The 22984-nt window shown below is 35.8% G+C and overlaps 1 protein-coding gene across 1 annotated transcript in view; it reads right to left on the reverse strand.

Annotated features, from left to right (window-relative positions):
• Positions 1 to 538: 538 nt before the first annotated feature.
• LOC104073350 (voltage-dependent L-type calcium channel subunit alpha-1D-like) overlaps positions 539 to 22984 on the reverse strand; it is a gene marked incomplete at both ends in the record, with an annotated part of 70805 nt that continues 48359 nt past the window's right edge. The window contains 1 exon segment of the mRNA XM_009573071.1: positions 539 to 727. Coding sequence (XP_009571366.1) covers positions 539 to 727 — 189 coding nt within the window.

Consider the following 22984-nt stretch of genomic DNA (forward strand, 5'->3'; position numbering starts at 1 on the left):
GTCTTTTCCAACCTTAATGATTCTATGCCAAAAATCATATATATATGGGGCCTGATCTGCAGTACCCAAAAAGAAAGTACTGAAGTGTCAAATTTTCCTCAGATTTCACTCAGTTAACTGAGTGACCACTCTCCGCCACTTTGAAACATGTGGGTTCTCCCAGAGGTCTTTGTAGGACAGATGAACTCCACATAAGCGCAATATACACATAAATGAATAAATGACATAACGTATGGATCTAAACAGATAAACCTTTATCACATGGGAAGACACCCAGAGTTTACCTTGGAAAAAATCAGATGGAAAAGATTCTGCAAGACAACAGCCAAGGAAATTTTTTGGCAGAACTCAAAATTCCCTGGGAACTTTTACTACAAAGCTGATTGTGCAACACAGCCTGCAGCCACAGATAGCATTGAAAACTCTTAGGACTTTGTTTTGAATTTTTCACTCATACCAGTTCATTCTTTTACTCCAAAAGAATAGAAATCAAGCATAGGCTGTTACTCACAGCCAAACAGACCTATATCTACCTCACTGTAAAGAAAATTTTAAATCTTTGTATAATGAAGGATAAAGTTACTTACCCTACTACTACTATTACAAAATCCAATAAATTCCATCCATTTCTAACATACGCATTGGGGTGTAATAATAATCCATATGCTATAATCTTCAAAAATGTTTCAACTGTAAAAATTATCAGGAAGGCATATTCTACTTTTTCCTGTAAAAGACAAAAAAAGCACAATGAAAGACAACGTAATTTAACAGCTCTTTTACTAGTTAGAATTTGCAGTAAGTGGGTAAGTTGTATTGATCAGGACTAAGGAGATACAATATGTCATGGCAGTTTATTTTACAGGTTTTAATTGCAGAGCACTTTATGATAGCTGTACTGACAAGGTTATTATAAAATAATTGCATGAGATTTTCCTGTTTTCATATTCTGTGAGAGAAAAAGACTCTGTTTCTGCAAACATGGAAAGTATACTGTACCTTTGCTTAAACAAATAGTCCCATCCAGGTCAATAGGATTCTTTGCATTCATTAGAAATTGCATTCATTACAGAAAATGCTGTAGAACAGGGCCCTGGATATATCTTTAAAAGGTACGCAGTGGTATACTTTCACTATTCATTACATCAGCCTTTATTTAATTAGGACCCACAGAGTTCTACCTAATAAGGGAGTTTGAGACAGTGTTATCCCATACTAAGGAGATTCAAAAAGTTGTAAGCTATTTAAGAGGGTCTGCATTTAATTTTACAGTCTTGCAATTTTTTCATCTTGATGTGGAAGTTTACATTAACTTATTCTTCCTTCCACATTACCAGATTTTCTTTAAATCACCCTAATACACTTGAAGAAATTTTAAGTTAATGTATCACCACCTTGTATCATTGAAGCTCCAACTTCAGATTAGTTTCAATGCTTTTTTTAAACATTATTAGTTTCTTCATTTTACCAAAATTCTTACTTTAAACAGAGTTATACATTGAATTCTCTTCCTAGCTAATTGGATAATATATTTTTTGTGGCTTCTTCTTTCTATAGTAATAGCATATTTGATTTGGATAAATTGTAAAAGTCACTGCTATCAAAACAGATCAGTTAAGACATTTGTTCTTTTTACCTTCAGAAATCATCATTTCATCACTTTGTATAATACTTTTAGTTATCTGTTGCTTTGCAAATATTAAAGCCAATTATAAAAGACACAGAAAATTATTCATTTTTTTTAAACTTATTCAGGAACATATGATGTTACTCACTTATCACACACAGCTTTAATTATATGGACTACAACTGCTCAGTAAGGATTACAATCTTCTACTATCATATACTCAAAAACAGCACAGACATTACACACAAAACTATTTATTTGCTATTTGTTACACAGCTTGGCACTTTCGCATACAATCAAACAAAAAACAAGCCTTGACTGTTTGCAATTTAAACAAAGATGTTTATATTCACATGTGCAAGGTCTTTAATTTGGGAGGCTAGATTTCTTTTCCCCGTGAACAGGCCATTTAGGGTTGGTTATGTATAGGATGTGATATATCCATTTATAAATCTGACACTGGTGTCTTAATAAATGTAGAGGCTTATCAATAAACTATGTACTCCTTTCCAGGTCTTCACCTCCAACAAGCAGCACCCCGGGATTACTATGAGAGATAAGGCTTTCTCCTAGTACAAAGCAAGGATTCGTGGATCTCATTCTCTACTCAGCTCAGTCCCATACTCCTGCCTTTTTCCTCTGCTTTGAGTACACTTGATAAACACTGTCGATCTTCACCCAAGGCATCTTCTCCTCAGCTGCATTATATTTTGCATGAGATCCTCCGGGCCAGTGAAACTGATGGACATCCTCCTTCTCCTCACTCCCTTCTCCAGATTTTTTTCCTAATACATACTTCAAAATTGTCCCTTCCACTTAATTTATCACCAATAAACTGGAACAATTACTGGATAACAAGGGTGAAGTGGCCTCACAGAAGAAATGTGAATGGTTTGTGCACCAAAAGCCATCAGATTTCTTTGGCTAGAGAGCACCACAGAGGTTACAAAAAATATGAATTATCAGCATTCCTGAGAAACATACTGAAAAAACACTTAAATTCAAGCAAATCCTACCATGCACACATTTCACAATAACAGCTATTTCTGTCTCCCTGCATAAAACTAAGTCTGCAGCTTGGACATATAAAGATAAATAATGTAAGACAACATAAGGAAGACAAAAATATTGTGGTTGGCATTTGCTATGGGCAATATATGTATCAAAATCATAGTAAAGAAAAGGTCAGACAAAAGAGAGAGAAAGTTTTAAATATGCAAAATTTCAACAGCTTCTTTACATAAAGGGAGCATAGGACACAGGATGGGACCTTCTGGGCCAAAATGAAGTCTTGGGTCATTGTGTCCACTGTCCTGTTATTACAGACAAATATGTAACTTAATTCTACCCATCAACCTACCAGATTCCATCCTAAAAAGCATCTTTGCCCTTCACTGCTCCCCTTCAAAGAATGTTCTAATGCTCTTCTGCTATTTGGGCTAAGCACCTGTCTTAGTCCCAGTGTAACCTGCTTAATGGTCACATACCCTTGCAGTTCATGTTAATGTGACAGTTCAAATCTAACAACTCTACCCTACCACTTAGCATCCATCTTTTAAAATAATATTGGTCTTGGTTCTGTTTATTTCCCTTTTATGGAAGCAGGACTGTTTCTTATTTCCTAAACAGTATTGCAAAAATTCTATTCAAACAATATGGGATGTAAGCTCTTTTTTTAAATCCAGTGGTGCACTTAAGGTCAATGTGTGTCACTTAGCAGATGGACCATAAGAAACCTTGACATCTAGACCAACAGGAGCCACGTGAATCTCAACAAGGATAAAGGTGAAGTTCTGCACCTCCAGTTAAATAATCCCACATCAATATGGGATGAGAAAGGACCTGGAATTCACAGTGGACACCAGGTTAAATATGCACTCAATGTTAATCAGACAAATTCCATATTGGGCTATATTAGGAACAGCATGGTGACCCGATAGAGGGAAATTATTATCCACCTCTACTCAGTGCTGTGAGGCTGCAACACTACTACAGGTTCGGGTCTCTTAGTTCAAAAAGGTATTGAGAAAGTGCAGACTCCAGTGAAGGAAAGATCTCGTCTCCAGCAAGGAGGACCTCCTCTCCATCAAAGAGGAGGCTAAGCAGAGGTCTGACAGTAGACTACCACTACTTGAAGGGGGATTAGAAAGATTATGAAGCCAAACGCTAAGTAGCAGCACATGGTAAAATAAGGGGAAACAGCCACAAGCTGCAGGTTTGGAGGGTCACAGGATGGTAAGAAAAACTTCTTTATCAGAAGGGTAATGCAAAATGGGAACATGCAGCTTCAAAGCAGAAAGTTTTGAAGATGCAGCTAGGCAAAGGTACAGCTGACCTGATCTAGTGCTGGCAACAGTCCTGCTAGGAGCTGAAGGACTAGGTAACCTCCAGAGGTTACCTCTCTCCCAGTTAACAGTTCTGTAATTTCTATTATTCTGATATGATTCTGATAATTCTTACATGATCACAGGGAAAAGTACAGATAGATTCAGGGCATGCAAAACTACCTACACCCACTACGCATTCAACATGTAAAAGACCCTCCATTCTATATAATATTGAACACTGGGAAAGTTTTCCTTCCTTTCTGTGGAAGAACAGACGTGTTTCTTTCCATCCTTGTTCCCTGCTGTAAAGCACATATATGCCTGGTTCCAGAATTCGCCCCTAGAAACATATATTCATAATGGATACAAGATAGAATCAAGGATGATGCTATCAACAGAGCCAATGGCACAAGGGAAAGATGCCTTATAACAATAGCCACTGGGCAATCCACGAGCCACGATCTCTTGAAAACCTTGAGAGAAGGAACACATATTTTTATACATCTATAACCAAAGAAGCCTATTATTTTCCAGTGTTTCACTTTTCCTCCCTTCCTCCTTTCCTTCCTTTCTTTTTCTTTCATGCTCTCGCACACTCACTTTTTTTTTTAAATCACAACTTGTCTTCCACAGAGACCAGATGAATGACTTGGCCCAGTAGTTAACCATATTCAAAGTACAGGCTGTGCTTTCTTTACAGACTGTTTTTTTTTTTTTTAATAAGTAGGCAGCCAGCAGATGTTCTAACACAAACTGCAAAGTTAACAACCTGCTCACCCTCAGGAATGTACTGGCTGTCCCTTCTCACACTCCTGTAACTTCTTCCCAGTCACTATGGTCATCCATTTTTGCCTCTGCAACTGAGATACATCTGTAGGCCATAAGTCACCTAGTATGTCCAGAGCTTAAGCAACCATTACTCAAGAGTAAGTAAAGTTTAATCTATCACACCATTTTCAGTATTATTGGAAAAGTTGCAGAGATAGGGTTGCCATGTAAAAATAAATCTAAAGCAGCACAAGATAATTTAAAAATACAGACTGAAGACTGCATTTCTAGCAGTTTGATGCACACATTTAATTGCTTTCTTTTCTCTGTAGTAGAGAAAACCATCCCTGCACATCTTATATTGTTCAGAGATCTTTAAGTGAATAGTTTATTTCATTAATAATGGAAGTAGGAACACTAAGAAATAAGACAACCAAACAAAAAAATAAGGAAATACGTAAGACTGAGTGACTGCCTGAAAAACAAAATTTGTATTAAAAGAAACTGAGAAAACAATTTTGGTTCTAAGAAATTGTACAGATTAAATTAGAATTTGTACATAATTTCAAATATCTATTATTGCATTTAGTTCTACATTGAATCACAAAAGTAGCAGAGAAAAAAATTACAGCTGTAAATCTAAAGAAGATAGGAAGCACAAAAATATGTCTGTATTAACTAAAGATCTAATCCTATGGCTGTATAGATTAATAGTAGTTTGTTCAGTGATTTGATACCACACAGAGCTAGTTCGTCTCTCTTTACAGGGGGCTGATTCCTGCAAGGCTAACACTTTTGTTAATGTTGCTCAAAATCTTCAAGTCTCAGCAATTTTTTTCTGAATATATGATGCAACAACATGGCTGATAAGATACATTGCTTTTCTGATAGAGACCAATGAGCTCCACTTTGATATTGATCATGGAGTACAAAACAAAGACTACCCTTATCCACCGAATTTCAGCGAAGTCATTAGAACTTCATTTTCTCAGCAAAAAATGCATTTGCTTTCTTATTTTAAGTAAATCAGCTTAGCAGAAACCCTGTTGCTCAGGAAGAAATCTTTTTTTTTTTTTTCCCCACCCTAGCCAGATGGTCTACATTAGTCATCATTTATTATCTTCATATTTTCAAAATCTCGGAAAGAAATATGCAAAGCTACTGTTACATGTTGTAATGTGATGCACCAAAACTCTGCATTTAACTTAAGATGTCTCGCAAGATAATTGTTTCAAAATAAAAAGTCATTAATTTGCAAAATCTTAATCTATTATGCTATGTAATTAAGTCTTCTCATATTAATTTCTACTCCCTGGGCATCAGAGATTGGAACTATTTCTTAACTGGAGAAATATATTTTTGCACCCAGAGTAACATACATGTATCAGTAAAAACTGCTTAGCAGATAAAGTGACTCAATTAAGCAAAGTAACCAAACTGATCAACTTTCTCCAGTTTAGACACACACAAAACCAGATACTTTGACATTCTTGATTTGGAGACTAATAATCAATCACTTGCTATTAAATAAGATGTGTGACTGATGCCTTGAAAACATACAAAGTCATCTTTTTGGCAAACAGCCATTCTTTCAAATCCTGCCACTGGGAAAACACAGCATTTATAAGACAGAAAAGTAACTGAGTTTTGAATTTCAAAATATAGTAATTTAATTTTTCCCTTCATATACCTGTATTCCCTGAAAACCATTTGTGAGCTGCACCACAATACTACTAAAAAAAGGAAAGTAAACCTATTTATTCCTACATGTGGAAAATGTTATAGCAGTTTCCCAATACAGAAAATGAAACAAACATGACATCCATATACCTGGCAACAAGAAAACAGCACTAAAGCTTTACTTTGTTTCTGCTTTTAAAGCTGATGAAATAATTTACTTCCTAGACATTAGACATAGACTCTTGCTTTATTAGAAGAATGAGAATTATTTAACACTCAAGAATTCAGTGATAACTATTGGGTTAACTATGTCTTTAGATACATAATAGCAAACAAGGGAGAGAGAGTTTGAAAAACAATGTTTTAAGGATTTGTGTTCGAGCAATCCAATTAAATTATGTTGCATCTTCCTGATCAGTCCTGATCCACCTGAGGAAATACAACCACTGCTCTCAACTATGTCAGATGTCTGCATTAGTGTTCTTGTAAGTGCAGCTTTGCTTTTTGACAGAGGAGCTCTGCAGCAACTTTAGAAAATATAACTACATACCCATAATTACACTTTAATACAGACATGGGCCAATAGACATGGTTTCCATACTTCAAGTGCACATGATGTTCCATGTACACAAGACCATTTTATGTTTGACCAACAATGTCCCCTGACCTTAAATTGCTCCCAGGACACCCTCATCCCCACGACTCTGAGTACAAAGAGTTGGACAGATCTCCGAATTCCTGAAGACTAGGATTCCAGTGTGGAAAAGGAGACAGCTTGTGTAGACATTATATTTTAAAGAATCATTTAACTGCTCATACGGATTCCACTTTTGGTGACTAAATTACCTCTATGTTTCTAGTCAAGTAGTAGCATTCCTCCTTAAACAGTAAGTGCTGAACAACTCTATCAAAAAGGCACCCCGTCAAGATATATGTGCTAAAGAAAAATGGTTTATGAAGGTGTGGACAAAGATCTGAGTAGTTCTTTCCAGAATTCAGAAATTCAGAAGGGATTAGTGGGAAAAGTACTGATGTGGCTAAGCCACTTTCATATATTAACTTATAATATGTCTTTATTGCATTCACAAGCCCGTTTTGGGAAACTTTGAAAATACGTTTCCTAACCCTTGTGATACTATCCAGCAGTCAGAGTCCAAGCACATTCTTGAACTGACAAGAGTAACTACCACAAAAAGTGTAAGAAATTTAGCTTTAGTTGTGAAAGTCTGGAATAATAAAACTGAAATGAATACATTGGCTCACATGTAAAATCCAGGGCAACTCTGGGCAGGAATTTGGCGTTAGGCCCAGAAATATTTCCAATCTTCTGAGGTTCTTTATAGGACATCATCATACTATCACAGATCCAGATGCTTTGGCAGCAAGCACTGGTTCATCTGATAGCAAGGTTGATACTTAAAAGTCAATACCAAATGCAAACTCCATATTTAGGAATAGAACTAAGTAGGTGCTACACACCATAAACATTCTTTAACCAGTTTTATATAAAACTGAAGGGATTTCACATTCCTAGTACCACTGCCAAGCAATGAATCTCACTCACAGAATTTTCACTGTTTCTAAAGAGGACAAAATCTTTTCATCTCATTTGAACTGTGAATTCACAATCACTTGGTATAGCCCCAATTAACAACAGTTCCAACCTCAAGATCTCAAGCAGGCATTTATGCTTGCAGGAAAAGAATGTGCAATAGGACTTCTCAAATACTGAGCATAGCAAATGAACAAAATGGATGTGCAAGCTATACGCTGAAGTGTAATTAAGATTAAGCATAATTGAGTTTCTTAAAGTCCCCTTTTTATCAATGCAGTCTTTGAATAATTTACATCACTGAAATAGTATCTCAACCTTCAAAGAGAGTTTTAGGAAGCCTATAGTAATGCCTATACTTTCATTCGACAGATTCTAGCAGCCAGAGATAGATGAATAAGCAGATCACGCTTAACACTTTCATTACTTTTTTTCATAATTTCCTATAATCGCTTCTTCTGAATGCACTGTACACCTGCATTTCATCTTTGAGTGTGATTGCTTCTCATATTTTCATCATGTTTTTTCCACTTTACCTTGTAAATAACACAACAATGGAGATACAATTAAACACCTCAGTTCTGTAAACAAGCATTCGTACAGACAGGAAAATGTTGCATCCAAATGACAAATTTTCATACTGATTACAGGCATCTGTGTGGATCCGTGCTGGTTTTGTTCATGTAAAAGCTCTATTTAGTACATATGCTAAATACATACTTTCCATTCGTAACGTTAAATAGGAAAAATCCAAGTTCTTTGTCTACTTTTTTCCTATGCTATATTTAGGGGGAATTCTCTCTACTCTCTGACAGGTAATACAGAGCTTTGCTGAATAACAGCTAGGTGGAAACAACAGACACATCTATTCTGTACGTACATTATTAAATACACTATTTGCACTCCCTTACATACTCTTATAGAGGCACAGACTATCTTTGTTTCATATTGTTCTGAAGGAACAAGGTAAATGGCACGGTTTTGGAAATTTGCTCATAAATTACTAAAACTGTAACAGACCCCCATAAATTTACCATCTACTGAAAAATTATCAACAAAGGGACAATGAACCAATCACTTCGCATTGACTGTATACTTGCAAGGTGTGAAAGGCAAGTTTTAGAAATGCTAATAGGCAGTGACACGTGAGTTTCAATCCTAAATCCATACAACTCCTATTGAAGATTGAGCACAGTATGCCAAAGAATCTGAATTGCACAATAGAAAGCAGGCTAAGTAAGCAATAAAGAATATAACTGGAATAGAATCCAAATTACTTGGGTGTCTTTCTGCCACCCTCTAATTGATGATATTCAGGAACATAAGGTCAGCAAAATAAGGAAAGTAGAAAAGACCATATTTATGTATACTGTCACATTGTCACATAATTTTACCTTACATAGTTGACTGGAGTCAGCGTCAAGTGATGAATTAAACTTGCATCTAGTCATGCAGTCAAAACAGCATTAAAGTAATGTTAAATATATTGTTACTTGCTAGCAGTTTTATTTATTTGTAAGAGAACTAGAAACTGGGGGGCGAGAATGTTACTAGGTGTCAGATACTTCAGTGAACATCCTCGAATTCTCTGAGAATTTATAAACTAAGACAATTTTCTAATCCCTATAAATTTACCTCTGACCATGCAGAAACCCATAAGTAGAAAACAGACAGGAGCACTGATAGCAGTAAATCCTTTACTGAATTTTTTTTTTTATATATATATATATATATGTTGGAACTTGGAAAACTTCCAAATATTACAAGACTAGTAACAAGCCCACTTTTTGTGTTCAACAAGTGTTTCTTAGATACGGACTTCCTAGAACATTCAAAGAGAAACTAAAAAACAAGGACAAGGTGGGTAAAAAAAAAAAACCTCCAAAATCCAAAAAAAATTATTTTTCCTTCGAAGAGAAAAATTAAAGACCAAAATCTCACCAATTAAATCAAAGTATAATGCATTTCAGCATTTCAATATGAAATATGGAAGAAAAAAAATCTGCTATAAAAATACTCCTATGTGAGCACATATGCATCTTCTTGCTAACTGTACTTAAAAAAAAATATTGATACTATATACATTTCTTAAAAAACTGTCATAAAACTGTAGTGTCCTGGTTTTGGCTGCGATAGAGTTAATTTTCTTCCTAATAGCTGGTATAGTGCTGTGTTTTGGGTTTAGTATGAGAATAATACTGATAGCACACTGATGTTTTAGTTATTGCTAAGTAGTGCTTACACTAAGTGGAGGACTTTTCAGCTTCTCATGCTCAGCCAGATGCACAGGAAGCTGGGAGGGAGCATAGCTAGGGCAGCTAACCCAACTGGCCAACGGGGTATTCCATACGACGCCATTCTCAGTATATAAAATTGAGGGAGTTGGCCGGGGGGCAGTGATTGCTGCTCGGAGACAGGCTGGGCATCGGTCAGCGGGTGGTGAGCACTTGCATTGTGAGTCACTTATTTTGTATATTCTTTCATCATTATTATTATTTTCTCTTCCTTTGCTGTCCTATTAAACTGTCTTTAGCTCAACTCACAGGTTTTACTTTTTTTTTTTTCGTTTCTCTCCCCCATCCCACTAGGGGGAGGGGGAAGGGTGAGTAAGTAGCCGTGTGGTACTTAGTTGCCGACCGGGGTTAAACCACAACACATAGCCAACCTGTACAGGTGATACTTTAATAGGCTGGATTTAAGCCTATCCACTTTTTCCTATGTCCACTTTCTTCATAGTTTTCCAACCTGTTTATTTCGTTGACTAATACAGTTCTGAAATGTACAAAAGAGTCATTCTCGTATGTCAGTTAATGGTCACTTTGTGCTTGGCTTTTATGTAAGTGACATTGCCAAATCAAAAGTCTATCCCAACTGCCAGATTATTTTCCAGGAGATACTTCATGCAAGCTTTCAAGTCGCTCTGAAGGAGTGTGGCATACCAAATGAAAAGTGAGAAGACAAAAAAGGTAACATTTTTGTGGGTTAACTATTCATTGACAGCTCTATAATGTACCAGTGCTGTGTTTTAAGAATGCCAATGACTTTCTGAAGATTAAAAAACAACATGGAGAACAGATTGGTTTTGTAGTTATGTTCTGCACTGATAATGTCAGCTGGGAAACAGAACAATTACATTCATTGAGTAGGTGGTTTTTGTCCTAGATTTATCCATCTGATTGCAAATCTAATTTCTACTTTGATTACAAAACAACCGCGTAAAACTGATAGAATAGTTTCGTTACAGAAATTTACTCATCCTGTCAGATATATGACTACAGTAGCTCTTTGCCTTTATCAGTTTAAAAAACTACAGAACGATTTGTTAAAAACCTACCCAATGGGACAGTCTGTTCTTCTAAATACCTTTTTCTAAATACCTTTAGCAGGATAAAAACTTTCGTTATGTAAGGCTAAATAATTCAGTGTTAGTTTGGTTTTGGGGGGGGGGGGTTGTTTTGGTTTGTTTGGGTTTTTTACTATGGTGTAGAAGGTTAAAGAAATCCCCATGAATAAGGCTTTCAAAAACTCAGACACACACACAAGATCTGTATCTACCATATGAAAGGAGGATGTGGCTAGGTCTATTTATTGTAATTTTTCTAATCATCCTTCTCAAGTTTCAAATGGCAGACCCCTAGATCAGTTGTCAACTAGGGAGCTATGTTCTACACCTGTGGTCTACTATTGCCTCCCACAAGCCAGCAAGATCAAGAAAAGAACACTTTCTTCAAATCCTCTGCTTTTGTAGAGCAGTCAACTTCCATGACCAGGATTGGGTCTTCTGTAGCAGAACAGGCTACAGAATTAAAGTATTACAAAAAAATCAACAAAGGCTTTAAAAAAGTACTACATGATGTGACTCCCGTATATTGGGATAACAATACTAAGAAATTTGATCAGAGAAATATGTATTTAGTTCTTAGCTTCTTGTTTAATATTTCCTAACATCAGGAGAAGATATGATTGGTAAATAACAAGTTCCACTGTGAAAGATCTAATGCCTTTCTGGTAATGACATGCTACATGCTCTATCATCTCTTTGGAATTTTTTCTTCTAGAAAGAATTTCTTAACTACTTGGATACACATTAATTGACTTTATATTTCTTAGTAGATAACATGCAGTACTGCGCTACAAAAGATAACACTCAAATAAGTCTGGGAAGACTGCATTACTTATGAGCAGACAACCTGCCAGAGCATTAGAAGTCAAACCATAAAAATGTCAACAGCGATGATGTTAATGAAATTATTTTCAACTGTAGGAGAGGGCAGGATAGAATACTCCTTGTAGACTGTTCAGAACAACAATGCGGAGAACAAAAAAAAATGCATTTATCTAAACTGACAGGAGAATGGTCTGCAATATCCATTAAAATGCTAAAGCACAACTTTATCCTCGATGGTCTCAGTTTGCCGAAGAAGTTCTTCCTAGTACTTTTCTTCTCCTGTGGTTGTTTTTGAACCAAATGGTTGAAGTATCTATTTAATAAAAATTTTATCCTGCAATCATCAAAAATCAAAGCTTTTCCACCGATAAAAGACTTTGTTATGAAATAATACCTTGTAGTAAACTCCAGATATGCAAAATTTAATTTGGCTGCAGAAAATGGCATTTCCCTGCAGCAATAAAATGCAGGGAGATTCCCATTTTGTGTTCCCGGTAAGTATTTGGATAACTATGAAAGGGAAGACCTCTATAATTCTTTCAACTCAAACAGAAGGCTCAATGAACATGAGAACATTTTCATTACGCATCTGAGGGTCAGATTGCTCTGGCCATTCTATAACCAAGAAAATGCAGATCTGTAGAGAAAATACAGTTGCAAGGAGAAACATACTCTTCTGCCATGGTAGTGTTCAATGGAAGCCCTTTGCTCCCTAAAGTAAATGGACAGTAGCCTGGACATACATTGCAAACAGAGCGAGCACAAGGAGAATAAACATTAAGAGGTGGAATGGCTCCCTATAAATATAAAGGAGCTCCAAAAAAAAAAAGTCAAAAAATAGCGCAGTTAAAAGACCAATTTGTACCCAGTCCACAAACAAGATCAGTGATATACCTGTTTCAATTTCAGCTGTGCTCAGGTCCACTCTTCTGGAAATTCATTAAAAAATGAAAACATATTTAGCTTGACTCTAGTAAAAGCACCATCATAAAGCCTTACTCTTTTCTTCATTCTAACCATGATAGAAAAGTGTTCAACAAAAGTAACAATAAATGTACTAATTTTGAAAGAAATAAAGATATGGAATACTACTGATAGTCATTGCTAAAGTATCAGGAAAACTTGCCACAGTAAAAACAAATCTGAAATAACTGAATAAAGTTGAAAAAATATTTTTTGTTCACTTCCTGTGATCTACAGATCAAACCTTACTGATAAAAATCTTCAGCTTCCGATAGAAAGGAAAATATGAGTCTGCCTGCCCTGAAGCCAAATTTCTTTCTTCTCTATGGATGAATCAGTTTCCTTCTATCTCACAGAACGTTACTAACACTAGTTAGTGCCCCTCCAGTGGCTGCTACAATTACAGCTCCAGATTCTGCAAATGTCTACGCATGGGTTTTTTTAATCACATAGCCAGCCATAATATTTAAGGCAGTAAGCAAAAATCTCAAACGCTTCTAAGTGCATCCTTGTAATTTTAAAATTACAAGGCAAAATAATTTTCTTCCTTTCATTCCTATACCATTTGGCAGCAGAGGAGATGTATTTAGGTTTTGATTTTCTTATTTCATTTTCCACTTTTCCACACAGAACACTATTTATTAGCAAGATTATTTTGTTATTATTCCCATCTGAACTGCATCTAAGCCTTTTTTTCTATATTCCCCTATCTGGAATATCAGTTTGATTTCCAGAGAATTCACTGTCCACAACAATATATTCATAATTGCTCTGTCACTGTTTCAAGTTCACTTGCATTACCACTATAAGACAGTTTGAGTATACCAACACCTGCTTTTTCTCCACCTATAAAACTGCTCACCAGTTGATGTAAAATGTCACAGTCCCCGTGACTTTCTCCCACCTATTCAGTGAGATAGCCCCTAAAGCATATTTACAAATTGTGTTCTTGGAAGTAATTACATAGAACAAGAGTTATTACTTCCCTTTTGGAAAAATTAGGCTTTTCCCCCTAGAGAATTGGAGTCTCTACTACTTCCAAGTAGGAAAGAAAAAACTATTATTTTGATCAGATACAAATCACTGAGAGACCAAGAGCCAAAAACAAAAAAAGTTTTTTGTCCTTCAGTTATATGCACAGAATTTCAAAAACATGCATTTGCTGAAGATGTCCATGTGTAGTCAGCCCTGTATTTTTCCAGCTTTCATGTACTTCAATACTTGTAAAAATGAAACAGCAATCATTAGGAATTCCCCAAAAGCTAGGCTAATTTAATCTCATGTGCATTCTATACAAATGTGTTCATGAATTCATATTAGATATTCTGATGCTTTTATATATATATACACACAACAGAACTTGATGATTCTACTAACAACCCTCAGCCTACCTGGTGCACATGGACAGTCTGTCCAGATTTTCCCATTTTGTCGAGGAGAGAGGAAGAGCTGTTAGGTGGCACGCAAAGCCAAAAAGTCAAATTCTATGTATTGCAACTAAAAACAGTCAGGTACCATTAGTACATTTAAGTGAGGACTTAAATGCACGAACAGCAGAGAAGAAATCCCATGGAGTTAGTTGTGAAGCTTCTCTTTGGTTTGATGGCATGAAACACCATCATTTGCTAAAAATACATAAAGAAAATTACTGACATAGTAGCACACGTCACCTCCAGAAGCAGGAGAAAACTCATTGTTACCAAACCTAAGGTGTTATCTTTTAACACATCCTGCTTTGTCCATGCAGGTTGGCTATAAGGATTGGGCCACAAACTCCTTTTTGGAGTTTGACCTAAACCATTTATGTTACCTCTCTGGTATCAAACTTACTGCTTACAACAATGGAGATACTCAGATTAGCCCTTAAATGTTCCCTGTTGCACAAAACAAAAAAAAAAGACAACTCTTCATCAATTCTAGGGAATCTGATTGCCTAAGTGAGAACATTTCACAGACAGAATAGCCAAATTGAAAATGCTATTAGACTCCCACTGTTTCAGTGATTTGAAGAAAGCTCTAAAAATTTTATGATTCTATTTTATATTTTAATAAGTATAACAACTGAAATACAAGTCTTTGTACCTTAATGACCTGGAAGTTGCTGACAAATGGAAATAAGTTTATACAGCATATTGGTTTTTAAAATAGCTATTGAAACATTTACAAATATTTTCACAATCCACTACTACAGCATCAAATGGCCAGTTAAAATATTGGAAAAACTGAGGTTTGAAAATTAGCCCTTACCATGGGATGAAGACTAGAAGGAATTTACCCTACACAGCCTTAATTCAGAATCACTTTGGAATAAGCAACCATTATTTTTTGTTCTCTTTTGCTAACTGGCAATTTTACCTTGCAAGTTTTCTAGCGTGATTCCACAACACCAATCCCTTGAATTTGAAAAGAGGGTCTTCATCTTTGCAGAAAAAATGCCCAATACTCTGCAAAGTCCTCAAAGAGAAACAAAATGCTTTAATTAAAGCTATCTTTTGCGTAGTGCTATTTCTAACTTACGATTTGCCAAAGGCACTGTTTTACTCATGTTTCAATGGAATACTTAGCACAGCATGAAATAGATGGCATCTCCTCTGTAGCAAAAGTGAAAGGTTGACTTCTGCCCTGGGCATCTTTTATTTTATGTGAAAGCTTAGAGGTAGAAACTGAAGCATGATAATTGAACCTTGAAGGAAAAAGTAGTGACATTATAACAACTGCTTTTGTCAAGTGATAAATATCCTGTATTGTGATTATTTAATTTTTAAGAATAAACTGATAGCTGATAGTGTTAATAAACATTAAAGAGAGTTACACCATACCGAATGGGACATGCTGATAGCTAGTAAACCCCACTTATCATAGTTCCAAGGTGCAGGTTACTATCTGACAGAAGAAATGGATAATTCATCTAATCTTTTTTTAAAAAAAAATTCAGCATTTACATTTATTATACATGGCATATTAAAAAGGTGGTTTTCATATTCTCCAGTGCCAAAGGCATAAACCTGAAGGTGCCAGCGGAAATAACAAATGATGTAATAGAAGTGTGTAAAACCTGAGGCAATAATATGTCATAGTCAGAATCCAACGGTTTTGCTCAAGTGACACATTTGCACTCAAAAGTTTTGCCTTTTTTCCTTTGGTTAAAGCTATCAAAGCAGCAGTCTCCTAGTGAGGTGTGTCAGAACTAATGTAGCTGAATGTAGTTCACCGTAATTGAAAGTAATTCATGCTGTCACATTTACTGTAATGAGAGGTCACATCTCAAGGGCCATAAATGTTGTTCACATTAATCGTAACTGACACCTTCCTCCTCCTTCAGGGAAATTCAGCCATATTACATGGCTTAGTTCACATCCTTTTTAAGCATCTGAACTTCTTTATCTTTGGAGGTTTTTGTTTGTTTTGGGTTTGTTTGGTTTTTTTTTTTTAAAGGAAAATAGGCAAAAATACCAGCAACAAATTCTGCCTTGTACATTATAACAAAGTCATCTCACAGAAAAGTACGCAATAATAATTACAATTACACTGATCTCCAAAAATCCCACAGATAACTAAAAATTACAATCTAAGATCTGCCTATTCTGGAAGCAGAAACAGTCCTTAAATTGTATATACATATAGGCCATATTCAAAAGCAGTAATTAAGAATACAACATACTACGTAACGACCAACTGGACTGCATACATTAATTTTTTACTAGTACTTAAATATATGATGATTTAGGAATCATAAGGTCACATAGTAAGCAATGTATTTATTCGGAACATTAAAATCTTTACTGACCATGCCAGGGAATGAACCTCTACTCTCAACGTGATCATATATTTCAAACCTAATAGTTAAACTATGATACCATTTCCTTTTTAAATATTAACTAGTCATTTGGGTTTTTTACAGCATATAAGACTAAACCATTTTTTTCCCCCTATTTGACAGAGCTACACACTTGAAGAAAGCTCTTCAAAGCACTGAATACATGTGTACTCCATGTATAATTAATAGATGAGGTTTTAATCTGCATGCTTAGTTTATCCTGGAAATATAGTTAAAAGATGAAAGATGCCAAAGAAGAAAAAGTGGCATGCAAAAACACACTGGAGGGAGTATGGTGTGCTTGTTGACCAGAGAATAACCTTAATTTCTTAGTTTTATTTTTGTTGGGTTGACCAATAATCTGGCTTTTCTCCTTGAAAAGTTAAGTACCTGAGCCACAATTAACAAGCGGCATCGTAGCTCAGATTTGAAAGCCTATGTTTTTTTCTAACAGATATTTATGGGAATGCAAAATACAAATTTTTGTTTAATCACAGCAACAAATGATAATATTTATGATACAAAGATTCACTGATTACTCTCAGAATTGAGTATTAAACCACTGAAGAAGACAAAACCAGGAACACAAAGACAGCTTCAATTCTACAATAGGTTAGAATAATTTGTTATTTTTTGAAAGGCAGATTAGTCTTAATGTTACAATTCTTTAAAATGGAATTTTAAATCAGTTCCCTGATTCTACTCTAGCATAAACCGGTAGTAATGCCACTGAAATCAGATAAATTAGATGAGTATATGAATTTTAGAAGAATCAACATTGAAAGACTCCAGACTCACTATCACAGAACACAACTCTTCAGGCATAAACAGAAGTGATTCTTTTAAAGACCTATTTTTCTGTTGTCTGACAATGTCATTTAGTTTTGGTGAGGCACCCAGCAATTGTGTAATTTCCTACAGTAGTATTTGGTGTAGAGCTACATAAAACATTCCTATGATCCCTGCAGCAAAAGTGTGCTGAAAGACCTAATGCTAGTCTTCAACAGAAAGGAAACATCAAAAACAAAAAATGCATTATTTTACCGAAATAAAAAGGCCATATTACACTTATTCCTCTTATTTATGATTAACCTTAACTATTGTTATATTTTTAACAACAACACTCAACACTTTTCAGAAATAAATCTAGGTTTTGCTTCAAAACACATATGCGCTTCACTTCACATTTTACTATTTCCACACTATTACATAATATTTGTCCTGTGCCAGTATCTACGATACTCTTGATGGTTCTTGTTGTACCAAACATACGATCAACAAGAATGAAAACATGACTTACATTTAAAATAGTTCTCCATCTTATCCGCATTATAATTCCATCAGTTTCTTTCTCTGTATGAGACATCTCAGCATTTCTGCCCAAGTACCTAATTTATTCCTAATTTCACAGGTTATCATTAAACTATACATTTCCAATATGTTATCACTTAGAAAAGGAGCTCAAAAATCATAGTGAAACTATATTCCAATAAATCATCATTACCATTAATCCCTCATCATTACAAAAAGTATATATAAATTAAATACCTACAGGCCTTTAACTAAGGAAGTGACTTGTGCTTTACAAATACTATCTTTCTTGTTCTATTAAGAATAAGCCAGAAAGTAAAAATACATTTAGATAATAAAACATGCACTACTATTGAATCCTAAGAGACTATAGCTATTTGAAGCAGGTGAGTTACTTGCTCAGGACTCTCAATGTACTTCAATAACCCATCAATCACTAATTTCAAAGTTTTTGGTGAGAAGCAGCAGCAGCACCAACTAACTGTTCTGAATAAACTCTAGGTATTTTATGCTTTTGCAGATATTCTAAAGCCTATTTTTGTACAATAATTTCACAAAAAATATACAGTCTAGCACTTTATTAGGTTTGGGGGTAGATCTAGAGACATTTTATTAATATATCAGTAAATTCAGATTTGCATCTTTTTCCTATTTTATTTCTTGATTCTTTGCTGCACTCTTTTCCAGCAGACTGACAGCATTTAGATAATATGTGAAGTTGGGGGGCCCAATCCTGCAAAAATGAATGTCCTGTTCACTCCTACTGGAAGTCTGTTCCCGTATCTCATAGAATCATAGAATAGTTTGGGTTGGAAGGGGCCTTTAAAGGTCATCTAGTCAAACCCCCCTGCCATAGGCAGGGACATCTTCAACTAGATCAAGGTGCTCAGAGCCCCGTCCAACCTGACCTCGAATGAGATCAGGTTGCTCAGAGCCCCGTCCAACCTGACCTCGAATGTTTCCAGGGATGGGGCATCCACCACCTCTCTGGGCAACCTGTGCCAGTGTTTCGCCATCCTCACTGTAAGAAATTTCTTCCTTATATCTAGTCTGAATCTACCCTCTTTTAGTTTAAAACCATTCCCCCTTGTCCTGTTGCAACAGGCCCTGCTAAAAACTCTGTCCCCATCTTTCTTATAAGCCCCCTTTAAGTACAAATAGGCCGCAATAAGGTCTCCCCGAAGCCTTCTCTTCTCCAGGCTGAATAACCCCAATTCTCTCAGCCTTTCTTCATAGTAGAGGCGTTCCACCCCCCGATCATTTTTGTGGCCCTCCTCTGAATCCGCTCCAACAGGTCCATCATCTCACCCTTCTGGTGTTTAGAAAGTTCTTCTAATCTGATGTAACTTTACTCACAGCTAGTTGATACCCAATTGTTCTTGTGCCAACACTATCCTTTAGCTTAAGCAGCTTTTCTCTCCCCTTCATGTTCCCCCAATGAGATTCTCTCTTGTTTTTCAATTTTCCTAGCTGAAAAATGTCATGTTGTTACAGTTCTCTCTTACGAAGTTTTCTTTACACAGTCATCCTATTATCCTTACTCTGCACCTATTTATTTGAATTGATCCAAATGAGGATGATTAATTTACCCTCTGTCAGAAAGCAATTTCCACAGTGTGACAAAGTATGCACATAAATCTGTTATGTAATTTAAAAATATGCATTTCTTGTATGTCTCTGTTTCAGTGAATGTCTCAACTCCCTACCTTCAAATCCTTACTTCAGGGTCAAAATTGTCACCACCTGAATTCCACCAAGAATCAACACTGGTTTTTCCAATCACATTTGATCAAAATTTCTTACACTAGTTTTTGAAGTGCCCCATTTCAGTAGGGCACCTTAACCATTTATCCTTTCTATATAAACATATAGAGCTTCATAACATTTCACACTTGGGGAGTCCTTTCTGTGGGGATCCTTAAAATGTACATGAATTTTCTTAGAAAAGAAAAGGATTATTTTTGTTTGTTTGCATAAAGTTATCTTTTCCCCTGTTACATAAGCCTTGATGATGTCTGCACTGTCATGTATTTATCATGTCTAGAGTTAAACAATATTCTCTTTTAAGTCAAAAGGAGCAGGACTGAATCCAGAATTTGGAAGGTATCCAGTGATACTTTGTTGTAGTAATGTTTTCTTTGGATGAAAGATGTTGGACAAACGCAAAGCTTTACTATTGTTACAAAATATGGTTAGATTAGGTCTTCAGGCAATATACTTGTCATTTAGATTCAGTAACAGCAATAAGCAATGAGAAGAGCAGAGAGAAGTTAGCCAGGCAATCAGCCCTTGAGATTACTGAAAAATCCCACATTTCTGTAAAAAATAGTTCATACTACAAGGAAAAACATTTTTTTTAACCTTTATTTGCAGTCTTCCAGAAGGGATTATCAGGGACTATGCTATGTAGCTGTTTATTTTCATGTTTTCTATAGCGTATACTGATAAAGATCATTTAAAATGCTGTCATTCATTCTTTGTCTCTCTCTTGAATGAGTGTACCCTTTCACATTAACTTGCTTTCCCAAAAGCTAACAAAAAACACTACAGATGGCACCATTCTGATACTACTTAGCCAAGCTGAAAGAAGATAATTTGAAAGTTAGACTACAGATTATTGCAACTATTATTCCATCTAACAACAAATAATACTGAGTACTAATGATGTTTTATGCCTCAGTTAGGTTTTGGATCATTACATAAGAAAGGGCAGTACAGATGTGTTATCAAATAAGACTAAATTACAGGGCACATTTTAATTTCTGAAGAATTATGTGGTGAAATGCCATCCATTCTCCACTCTCGAAAAGCATAAAAGGTCTCAAGAAAAGGCCAAGATAACGTAGTTCAGCTGCTGGGTGATCCAGGGTATTTTCCAGACCAAAGCTTCCAGCTGCTGGCCATGTAGAACACTGCTTCCTTGGAGGACCTGAGACACTACAAGTCAGGTAAAGTCTGAAGTCAGGCAGCAAAATATTACCACGGTGATAGGACAATAAAATTCCTTTGATATGCTGAAGACAGAAAACTGAAGACAGAAACTGGTATCAAGCTTCTTTAACTCCCTAGTTTCTCTTTACCTCCAAGTTTCACCAAATTCCACAAAAATTCACGCAAAACATGTTTGCAAAGAAGAAAAAAATACACCATATTTGCCTATTTTATTGCATTCTCCTGCCTTTCTCACATTACTGAGTATGTTTGCTCCAAGCTAGAGAAAAATACTTTGCATTCACCTTTGTGTCATTACTTTAGATCTTCTATCACAACAGATATTTTACTTCTAAACCACTGCTAAGCTTTGATCATATTTGTTCAATTTGTTTAACTGAGTCAAAAGTAATTAATACACATAGATACTGTAAACTTGATTGCATCAAGGACAGATGCATGAAGATGTATTTATGTTATTAATAAATATATATTTTACCTATAGTGCTAACAGCAAAGTGACCACAGCATAAACAGGTAGACTAGTGTCAACTGAATCTAGGTAAGTACTAATAGCCTTAAAGTTGTAGCAGCAAGACATCAGCACAGGTTAGTAACCTGCAGTCTGCAGAGTGAAGTCACTGACACTGCAGCTGCACTGATCTTCGTGCCCAAACTAGCTAGCTTTAAATCTACCCTATGCATTCTGTAATTAAACCTCTGACTGCAGTGTATACCAGCTAGACATAGCAGTTTGATAGCACCATAAAACCTGGTATTGGCTGGCAAATAAAGTAGTCTGATAAATTACAGCATTCTGGCTGTCTAGGGTCTCTATTCCAGCATCTAAGAATCATATGCAGAAATACACACTCTCCATCTACCACTAGCGTATATGGCAGTGAGGATACCAGGCACTGCAAATTGAGACCGGGAATCTGGTCCAAAACCCCTCCGCTGGAGTTGGGACAGCTGAAAGACTGCTATGTACAAATTCTACATGCACCTCATTTTTTAAAATATTTTAATGGTAGATTAGATAAATACACAGACTACAGACTGTATATTGTAATATACAGCCTGTATATTACAGACTATATATATATACACAGACCACAGTCTGTATATTGTAATATAGTCTGTATATATGTAATACACAAACTATTGGTACAGCAGAGAATGGAAAGTGTAACACTTCTCAGATGATGTAACTGGTACTGATTCCTTGTAGTATAGCATGTTCTGAAAAGTGGGGAGAAAGTGAGGAGATTTCAAACCAATCCCCTCTTTTTGGGTTTATTCCGAAATGCATCTAAAGGGCAGTACAAGGATAGAAAAGTATTCTCCCGCCCTTCAGAAATAAAGTAAGTAGGTCAGTATGACCTGGTCGTACTTCCTGACGTTTTTATGCTGGCCAACTATTGCAGACTGCAAGGGAGAAAATTAAAATATATATCCATCAAAAGCTTTTCCATATGTTTGCTATACCGTTACATATAGAGCCAGAGGAAGCAAGCAGAGGTAAGAAACTGAAAGTGTAAATGCAGAGCTTTTATTTATTTATATCTAAATTACCCCTGCCCCAATCCTAATGTAGAGAACTTCTCCTTGCCACACCAATATAATGCAGATTAATGTTTCTTTAAAAAAATAAAATTGTAATTCCTTAATTTTTGCTTCCTGCTATATTGAATATCTTTGCTCTTTAAAAGGAAAAGGCAAAAATATAAGCCTTTTTTTCCCCTTAGGTGAGATGGCAACTTCCATACGCTATTAATATTAAAACTACGTCGCTGACAATCTTTTCATAAAGATTTGCACAAAGTTTTGTTTTTCAGCA

Source organism: Fulmarus glacialis, unplaced genomic scaffold (genome assembly GCF_000690835.1).
Source record: "Fulmarus glacialis isolate BGI_N327 unplaced genomic scaffold, ASM69083v1 scaffold22362, whole genome shotgun sequence".
NCBI lineage: Eukaryota > Metazoa > Chordata > Aves > Procellariiformes > Procellariidae > Fulmarus > Fulmarus glacialis.